Source organism: Grammomys surdaster, unplaced genomic scaffold, assembly GCF_004785775.1.
Source record: "Grammomys surdaster isolate TR1022 unplaced genomic scaffold, NIH_TR_1.0 126906, whole genome shotgun sequence".
NCBI lineage: Eukaryota > Metazoa > Chordata > Mammalia > Rodentia > Muridae > Grammomys > Grammomys surdaster.
The window spans coordinates 2406845-2417507 of record NW_021621692.1 but is presented as its reverse complement, the minus strand read 5'-3'; the positions used below and the strand labels follow the sequence as shown (position 1 = coordinate 2417507).

Below are 10663 nucleotides of genomic sequence, written 5' to 3'. Positions count from 1 at the left end.
GAATGGCACCATCCACAGTGGGCTGGGCCTTTCTACATCAATCAACAATCAAGAAAACGATACCCACAGGCATGACCATAGACAAATCTGGTGGGGGCAATTCCTCAACTAAACTTTCCTTTTCCCAGGTGTGTCTAGGTTTGTGTCAGATTGATGAAAATGAACTCTGACAATTGTTATAAAGAACAATGGTAACAGCTTGAAGGGAAAAATTAAACTAAGTAGACATTGATTTAACCAAAGCACTTCCTTGACATTAAAACGCTCAAAATTTAGCCTCCTAATAAACCAGAGGAAAGAGTCAAGATGGAGTTTAGGTGACAGGGTGCTTGCTTAGCATGTTAAAATAAGCTACCCACTGAAATGCTTATTAAACAGAATAAGTAACTTCTACAAGAATAGTGTAAGAGAGGAAACACACTGAAGAGATTTGGCTTACTCTAAAGATAGATGGGAATAAGAAATTGAAGCAAAGCACAGAAAACCAAACCAAACACCAGAAAAACAAAACATCAATCCAAAAAAAAAAAAAAAAGAAATCAGAACAAAGAAATATTAATTATGTTTTTAAAAACACTAATAAAAATTAAGACGCTTTGATCATAGAAGCTTGAGTTAAATAAATTTCAGACTATAATATTACTTGGTGAGATGGAAAGCTATTGCATAGTATATCAGAAAGCTAACAAATTTGAGCCAAGAACCATCAATAGCACAGGCTTAAAACATTGGTTTGAAACATAGCCAAGGCAATGTTTGACTTTGTGTGGCTTTCTAAAAGAGAAGGTGTTGAGAGAAGCAGGGAGCGGGGAAGGGGCAGGGACCCGGCTCTTTATGGGTAAGAAAGGAAACTATGATGGAGATTATGAACAAAGCACAGTTGATTTAATTCGTCTGGTCATCTCTGGTAGCACAGTGAAAGCTAGGTAGTGGTTTCTGCAGCCAAAGTTTCACATTAACTCTGATAGTTGCTACTGGTGACACAGGGACCTCCCCTCCTCTCAGAGGTGGACAGAGTTCTAAGCTAAAGAAAGTGATATTTAAAACTTCAGATGCTTCCTAATCAGAAGAATGAAAACAAAAGCAAGGTTGTGTGTTTGTGCCACACCCACTCTTCAGTGGACCAAGGGAAGCACTTCCCTCAAGTGTCATGGGCTATAGAACATGGCAGAGGAAGTATGTAGAGGCCGCCCAGAGCTAACATCTGTTCTCTAGTACCCGTTCTGTGGAATCCTAGGGGTGACATTGCCAGCACTCTTTCCATAACATCACAATGTTAACATTCCAAAGGAGTCCAGAGCCTCAGAGTCAGGATCTAGGATGCCAGAGAAAGGATGGAGAGCAATCTCCACAAATCCTGGGGTTTTGTATAAAGGCAACGGCTAAGAAGGAAGAAAATAGCAAAACCCCTGCCAACACTGTTGAGTCTGGACACCATCTTGAGAATGTCTCATTTGAATAATTGGAAGAGCACCCAAATGAGCCAGAGCTTGATGTCACATGACAGCAGCAGGTAATTGTTCATCTTTCTTCTGCTTTGTGTGGTCAGGGGTGAACAAAGAATGGGTACCACAGACTTTTTGAGGCAGAAGATTTGGTCAGTCAGCCGCCAACCAGTATTTTAAACACAAAGATGACACATCAAAAGGATGCTTTGGTTTTGTAAATAGATATTTGTCTCTTTGTATTAATTTCTTTTCATACCATTGTATTGAAATTTACTTGGTAAGTAGAAGTAGTGATTATGTTCGACAAAAGCTACCTCCTCCATCATATTGACTCCATGGCTCAAAATGAAGATCCAGGAAAGGATCAACTTTGTGAGAGAGCCCAAAAACAGAATCAAAATTTACACAAAACACTCACACATTTCCTAAGAAGATAAAATTCAATATAATTGTGTTCTAGACAAGGTCTCTTTATGTAGTTTTGTCTGGCCTAGAACTCATGATGTAAAACAGGCCTAGAACTACCAGATTCTCTTGCTTCTGCCTCATAAACACTGGGACTAAACACATTTAAAGTCTCTTCCTCTGGAGCCTCCATCTATTCTAGTGGTGGAGAAGATTGAAAATTGTCAATGGAGGTTTAGTTACGATGCTCCTGTTACATCATAACAGGTCACTTACATAAACTCAAACTTCATTGAGAAAATAGCTACTAAATTCAAAGAATGAAACTTTCCCTCTCAGAAGTCCCTTTGCCCATTCCTCTTTTCTAAACACAGACAGAGATTAAAACAACTAAAGGAGGTTTCCAGAGAATAGGGAAAGGAACTAGAAAGCATTGCTCAGCGGGGAAGGAGGAAGAGCTATTCTGGATAGGTACAGCCAGTCACTGAGAAAAGACTGCAAGCTCCTCCACTCTACTAGGTGAAGGAGAAGGTAGAAATGCCTTATTCCAACGGTCCTTGGAGCCTTTGGTGTCCCTGGCTAAAGACTGCCCTTGTCCCTAAGCGTCTGACCAGTGTTTGCTGGAGTTTAGCTGATCTTGTTGTTCTTTGTGGAACACCATGCTGTCATCTGCTGCTGAAGCCCAAGGTCCTGTTGTCTTCACATCGTTCAGACCCTTGTTCTCTGTGCTCTCTTTCTTCCTTACCCTGGTCTCAAGCCTGTGCCAAGATTGTTGTCCTTGGCACATTGGTGATCTCTAATGGAGACAGAAGGAGATCTAGACCGTGAGGAACCCTTCTCAGCCATGGTGGACATGGTGGGGATGCTAGGAAGGATTGACGCTTCCTCACACCATCTTGGGGGTTCTTGAGTTTTTAATGTATCATCAATCTGTGTTCCAAGTTAAGGGTGATAGAGGGGGGAAGCTCATACTCATTCCTCAATGACCAGTTGTACCCTCTCAGAGACTCTCTGCTTCCTCCCTCCTCTCTCCTTCCTTGCTTATATTTTCCATTTTTTTCTTCCTCTCTATCAGAAATTTACAACAGTCATTTTCTCTGCTTGCTCTATACAGTGACATTGATCCTCTAGGATCTAGCTGGACTCCTTACATATTCTTTAAAAATACTCTAGATGTTTGGAAAACCATGTTCTCTCTCTATAGAGGCTTGTTTCTGGAATGATATCTTGCTGTGGACTCAAAATATCTTCTCGAGATTTAGAACATTAAACTTGATTCTTTTTTTTTTCACTTCCTACATTGGCCATCCTAATTTTTTTAATGCCTTTGGACATGTCATCACTTTTCATTCATTCAAAATAGGATATTTCATGCCATGTGTAATGGAGCACCATTATAATCCAGTACTTGGGAAGCTGAGGTAGATGAGATCATGGGTTCAAAGACAGGCAGGGCTATGAAAAATGGAGGGGAGTGGGGAAGGAAGTGAAAAAGGATATGGAAAGGAAAAGAGAAGGAAAGGGAAATTCGGCAGAGAAATCAAGCTAAGATAAATCAAAACAAGACACCATAGAAATATAGGAATACTGCAAGAAACTGATTGACCAGGTAATTATTAGCAACCCAAGCCTCAAGGCCAGCTGAACTCAGGAAATGGGCATCAAACTCAGCATCGAGTATACAAAGAAGTACACACACACACACACACACACACACACACACCACATATATATGATGCAAGCACTTCACTTTCACAGAGTATGGCAATCAATACAGAAGCCAAGCACCTGGTCAGAGGGCAGAGGATGAATAACTGGGAAATGATCAGACTGCATGAATAAGCTATCTATAGTGGACCCCCTCCACATGTAGCTCAGGGAATACTGCATAGGAGTTGACAAAAAGATGGTAAGAGCCAGAGATTAGGGAGGACTTCTGAGAAGCCATGCCTTCTGGACACATCAGAACCATTGTAACTACCGGCCCATGGAAGCCATGGCTACCAGCATAAGATCTGTATAAGATCAAACCCACCAGTGTTCTAACATAGATGGAATGAGGGGCTCATGAAATCCCAGCCCTAGATAAGAAGCTTTGGCAGTTGAAGGCTGCTAAGAGAGGGAGACTCAGTTTTCTTCGGGGAACTGGGCTTTGTTGGGTTGCCCATGCTCCAGTGGGTGGACCAACACCCATGCACACAAGGACAGTAGGGATTGGATTCAGTGGACTGAGTGAAGAGTGGACTGCTCAGTGAAGAGCAGTCACAAAGTTGGGAAATAAATGTGGCAGGACATCTGTGTTGAGTTGGAGTGGGGAATAGGGGAAATGATATGAACGAAACACATTGTGAACACATGAAATCATCAAAGAATCAATTTTAAATCAGGGGCAAACACTTGGTGTATCATTTGCATGCCACCTCTGCACACTTAGTCATCCTGATACTGTTATGCTGAGCTGTTTAGGTGATGAAAGCACAGAAAATAAGTCTGCACATGTGCAGGACCTGTTCATTTTTCCCTCTGTAGCCTTTCAATCCACAGCTGTTTGAACCTATGCTTGCAGAATTCTTGAATGTGGAGAGAATTATCTGGGGTTTAGACTATGCGTTAGAATGACCCTACAGGTCTCAGCAAATAGCAGCTCTGTGTACTCAGTCATTACTGTGAAACTCAAGAGAATCTGTGTATTTAGTGTGTGCATGAGTGCATTGCATATATGTATGTTGTGGTGTATACATGTGTGCAACTTTATTTCTGTGTCAACATGCAGGGAGATACATGCACACACATGTGTATGTAAAGGCCAGAAGCAATGTCAGATGTCTCCTCTTGTATTTTAATTCTCCATCTTATTTTATTAGAGTTTCTCACTGAACCCTGTATCAAATCTACTGAGGTTGGGTTGGCCAGTGAGCTCTGGGGATCCACTTGTCTCCATCTGTAGGGCTACAAGGATGATCCAAATTCAGATCCTCGTGCCTCATGCCAACTGCACCATCCCCGCAGTCCCAGGGAACATTCTTAATTCCTCATTGCCTTACCCAAATGAACGATTGGGAAATCTTTCAGAAACTATTTCCAAACTCATCAAGTCATCAATACCTCCCTTTGTGTTGCCTAAACTATGCAGCCATAGTGGGGCCACCTCCTCTAAGAGGCTATATGTCCTTCTCACCACGTCTCCAAGAACTCATGATGACTCTGATGTTAGGAAGGTCACTTTGATACCCATCACTTAGCAAGGCTTTCTGGTAGTAAGAGTGGCTAGTCTCTGTCCCTCCTGGCAAATCTATTCATGTTGATGAAACTTTATCTTCATAAGATCCTTCTGGCGATAAATGGCATTACCATCCCCAGGTAACAGACAGGCCAGCTGAGGCTTAAAAAGCTCAGGAGCCAAGGAGATGGCAAAGGAATATGCCTACAAACTAGTTAAAGGTCTAAGACTGAAACCAAACGGTCTGAGCCAAGCTTGGAGCTGGAGAAGGAAGAGAAACCTAGGGAAAGATGGCTTTCAAAGTCATGGCTGAGTATGGCCACCTGAGATGGGTGTGTGGCTCAGTCTTGATTTTAACACTCTACACTGTATAGGAAAGGGCTCATTTTTGGCCACTGAAGTTTTTGTTTACGTGTGTGTGTGTGTGTGTGTGTGTGTGTGTGTGTGTATGTGTGTGTGTGTGTGTGTATGTGTGTGTGTGTGTGCATGACAATTGCATCGTCATGTGTTTATGTACCTTTGGAGGCCAAAGGGAAATCTCTAGTATCATTTTTCAGGTACCATCCACCTTGATTTATAAAACACTAGCCTGAAACTTGCCAAGTTGGATAGGGTGGCTGACCAGTGAACTTCAGGGATCAAACCTAGGTTCTCTCTGGCTTGCAAGGCAAGCACTTCACCAACTAAGTTATCTCCCTCCCCTGTCCCCATGATAGCAGCTTTCCAAAGGAGTCGATGATAAGCCTCAAACTCAGGATACTCCTGCCTCGACCTCCTGACTCTCCTGGGTGCTGGAACCACAAGCATGCTTCATCCATGCCTGTAACACACCCACCTATCCATGCCCATCCACCCTTGTTTAATTTTAAATTTTTAATTGATTTTGAAAGTTGAATGAGTACAACGTGCCTGGAGTTTCCAGTTTACAACCATTGCTGACTACATTAGAGAAACCCTCCATCACTTCAACACCCTCCACTAGTGACACCAGGGATACCAACAGCCCTTCCAGGGTTCCAAACCCAGAATGTATTTTTCTTTAAAACGGGCAGCCATGTTTGCAAGCTCAGTTATTATAATATGACGGACAGAGAGGCTTGGTGCTTCCCAGCATGAATTAAGTAGTGTGCTAAGCGCTTTACATGAGTTATAGCGATTACCTTTTCCCAGCATCCCTGCAATTTGCATATCTATAATTATTCACACTTTGCTGATGACAACACAGGGTTCAAAGACGTGAAGTCACAAACCTAAAGTTACAAAGCAGAGAAGAGCTAAGCATTGAACGCAGGCTTCTCTCTCACTCCAAAACATAAGCGTATTATACCAATCCCGGAGAGCTGGGCCCTGCACAGAGATTCTAGATGCACGAACCAGAAACCCTTTGCAACAATCCATTCTTCCAGGTCAGGTGCCTTGCCCTCTGTACGCCTCAAAATTATGCATTCTGCTCTGTCGACTGCTGACCAACCATCCAAATATTATACTTCCTAAAAGTGCCACGAACCCTGTCAGAAGAGCAAACAGAAGCAGAGATAAGCAAAGCCGAGCACAGGACGGTGTGTCCTCGGAAGTGGGCAGGCTGGCAGGAGAGCAAACAGGCCGGTGAAATTTAATAGGAAGGCAGCGCTGCTGAATTATGCTACAGATGGCTTTCGGGGCTTTCACCTTTTGTGAAATGCTTGGTTTTTAAAGGAAAATTTCACTTTAAAGCGTTGGTTATTTTAAACACTCTGAGCAACGTGTCCTGAAATGCCGAGAACAATGCTAAATAAGTTGTGCCATCTACGAGTTTCAAGCACTCTCTGCATTTTATTTATTACTTTTTATTATTTATTATTTGTTGGAGAGAGAGAGAGAGAGAGAGACAGACAGAGAGAGAGAGAGAGAGACAGAGACAGAGACAGAGAGAGACAGAGACAGAGACAGAGACAGAGACAGAGACAGAGACAGAGACAGAGTCCGTTCTCTCCTATCACATGGCTCCCAGAGATCAAGCTCAGGCCCTCAGACTCAGCAGCTCCATTACCTGCTGAGCCATCTTGCTGGCTCATTTTCTTCTCTTTTGAATCATCCGGGTTCTCTCTAGATGCTCTGGCCATCCCTTTCAGCACAGCTGTCACTCTCCCTGTATCTGCACGTCCTCGAGCCTGGCTAGTTCAAAAGCCAAGACAAGATCTAACTAGGCAAGCTTCAAGAAAGAGAAACCTAGGATTGGACACTACCACCCGTTACATCATTTTCTAAATGTATTGTCGATCCTTGAATCGTCTCCGATGCCCCAGACTAGGTGTCTCAAGCTCTGTAAGCTGATCTTCAAATATTTCTAGCACAGTTTTGAGAGTTAAAGCAATAAATGACAAGACTTGACATTCGAACGATGTGTTACCAAAAGGTTTCGTTTCTCCATAGCACGAGCAATGGGTTTCCCCGACTTACGAGCTCCTGTGTCTTCATCCTCAAGCATCCTATGAAAACTCTCCTTAGGAGTTCTCCATATTAGCCAGTACCACCAACACCCCCCACTTCTCATCTCCAAGCACTAGCAGTGGGGTTGGGGAGGTGGCTCAGTGGGTCAGGTGCTTGCCTTGGAAGATTGAAGGCCTGAACTTGGTCATCAAAATAGGCCTCCTGCCCCTCCCCACCTTCCCAATGCTGGGCGTAGTGACATTTGCCTGCAGTCCCAGCACTGGAGAATCCAAAACCAGGAAATTCCCTAGGACTCAAGTAGTCAGCCAGTCTAGCTTAACTGGCAAGTTTCCAGCCAATGAGAGACGCTGTCTCAAAGGAAGTGGGTGGGGTTCCTGAGTACGGTGTAGGAGGTTGTCCTCTGGCTTCTATGCGTACATTCACACGTAAAGACTTGTGCACTAGAACATACACACGAATATATACATATGTAAAGAAATCCACTCTCCTCTCTCAGTCCCCTCAATCCAATGCATCAGCGAGCCTCCCCAGTCCTGCCTCTAGAACTGTCATCCATCCTCCTTTCTCTGCCTCCTGTGACACCGGTCCTGTGCACTCTCACACCCCATCACTCACCCACCGCCTCCCTCTCTCCCTCCCTGTTTCATCCTTTTCCTCTTTAATCTGCTCCTCAAAGATCAGCCAGATTAACTTTCATAAAGTGCAAATTCCATCATGGCTCTTTCCCTTGGTGTCCATCGCTTTCAGACTACGATCTGAATTCATAGTTATTACCCATGAGGCCTTGTGCCTGGCTCGGGCTTTTCCTTAGCCTCATCACGTGCTGCTTCCCATCTCAGCCACTTTGCCACGATGGCCTCTCTCTGTTCCTCCGATACTCCTTAATTCTGCTTCAAAGACTTTGCCTCTCCTGTGCACACTTTGCGAAGCCCCGTTTCCATCTGGGTGGCTGCCATGAGCCCCAGGGTTTCTGCTGTAAATTCTGTTGCCAAAGGACCTTTTACAGTCGTCTAACTTCAGCTTCTCCCTGAGTAGCTCCTGCCTGCATTTCTTTCTGGCATCTTCCATAAACTACACTTACCTTCCTGGTTTCTTTACTGACTTGTTCCTGCGGTACCTTTAACAACTATGGAAGATCCTGGAGCGGGATGACGGGGGTGTTGTGGTAGGTGGAAGAAGAGATACCAATAAATAAATAAATAAATAAATAAATAAATAAATAAATAAATAAATAAATAAAATGAGTACTGCTGCATAAAACCAATGAACAACATGTTCCCCCCTTCAATAAAGCCTATATTAGGGGAGAAAGAAAGAAATACCACTACTGCCACATCGACTTATATTAATAATAATTAAAAAAATAAGCTTGTTAAGATCGCCGAAGATATTTTGTTTACATTGGGGTGGGTAGTAATAAATATGTTTAATTTTAGAGAGAGAAGACATCTGGCCACATCCTGTTAGTTACTACATTCTGGGGTCTTTTTTAAATTACTATTTTTCATCAATATCTTATGAGAATAATTTTGAGGTGTCAGTGGCTGCTCTCTGGAAGAGCATCCCAGCTCCCCAGCAGCCCCTGAATGACTCCATTCCTCTTGACAAGACCTGGTTTAATTGAGTCCTGCGGGCTCAGATATATTTGCATATGTGCCTAACAAGGTAAACTGTCAAAGCCTCGCTGCAACTTTGTAAACAAGAAAGGTGTGAGGAGCACTTTCAGAGGAAGTCCCTGGAGAAATACATCATCACTTATTTATTGAGTATAGATTTCCTTAATGTGCCAAAATATGCCTCAGGGTTTAGTTCAAATACCACAGCCTGCTAGAAATGTTGAGGAATCCAGCGAGTGGACACAGAGCAGATGTTTTCCTAAGCCTAACAGTTTTGTTTTCCTTTGGAGAAAAAAAAAAAAAAGCCTAGCTTCCCGCCACTGTGTATACAGGGATTGCTTAAGTTGAGTCTTTGGAGAGAAACAAGAGATACACCAGAAGGAAATGTAGGTTTTGGAGACCACAATGTCAGAAGTCAAGTTCAAACCCTTGAAAGAAAAATGGTACAGCTTTTTACATCTGGATGCTGGAGGAAAACGTCCTGTCGTCTGTCATGTATCAGTGTGGATAGTTTAGAGACAGGTGAGGATAGGAGGGGTCATCCAGGAGTCTGTTATTTTTAAATCCTAATGACCCCATCTAGGATGATGGTGCTAAAACTTAGTTTCTTTGGTTTGGACAGAAAACAAATAATAATTATCACTTAATACTCCTGCAGATGGGCTAACCTCAACCAAAGAAAGTTCTTTGGTTGAAATTATCAACCAAAGAAAAGTTCTGAGCCTTGACCCAATTACGGAACACCCTGACTCAATCTTAAAACTTTATTTACTAATCTAGGCTAGCCTGACCCCAGCCCAGAACACCCTTAACCTATCCCAAGACAGCCTGATTCAATCCCAGGACACCTTTAGCCAGGGCTCAAATACTCTGACTCAATCCCAAGGCACCCTTAACCAATCCCAAATGCAATCTTCTCAGATAAAAATGCATTCCTTTGATTTTCTGGTCATGACTGTGGATTTGGGGTGGATCAAAAAAACACAATGCAAGCCAGGCCTGGTGGTGCAGGCCTGTAATCTCTCTCAGCCACTCAGGAGACTGAAGGAAGATGATTCCAAGTTCAATTGCCTTAGTAAGTTACTAAGTCCCTGTACCAAAATGAAAACAAGGATTAAAAAGGCTGGTTGGGGTCGGTAATGTGGCTCCTTTAATAGAATGCTTGCCTAACACACATACACACATGCATGCACACACACACACACACAAACTCACATACACTCACACATGCATACACACACAAACACACAAAACCCTGAGTTCAGTTCCTAGCATTACATAAACATGTGGTGGCACATATATGTAATCCTAGCACTCAGGAGGCAAAGTCAGGAAGATCGTAAGTCAAAGCTATCCTCAGCTACATAGTAAAGATGAGGCCAGCTGAGGCTACATGAGACCCTGTGTTGAAATGGGGGAGGGGTAGGAAGAGGAATATAGCTCAGTGGTGGAGAACTTGCCTAGTATACTCCAAAACCTAAATTCTCATTCTCTCTCTCTCTCTCTCTCTCTCTCTCTCTCTCTCTCTCTCTCTCTCTCTCTCT

General features: G+C 43.2%; 1 protein-coding gene across 1 annotated transcript in view; it reads left to right on the top strand.

Moving 5' to 3' along the window:
- Positions 1 to 1322: 1322 nt before the first annotated feature.
- The window catches only part of LOC114615576, a 33108-nt gene continuing 23767 nt past the window's right edge, over positions 1323 to 10663 (top strand). The window contains exon 1 of the mRNA XM_028761271.1: positions 1323 to 1513. Coding sequence (XP_028617104.1) covers positions 1446 to 1513 — 68 coding nt within the window. The 5' untranslated portion in view covers positions 1323 to 1445. The remainder of the gene's footprint in view (positions 1514 to 10663) is intronic.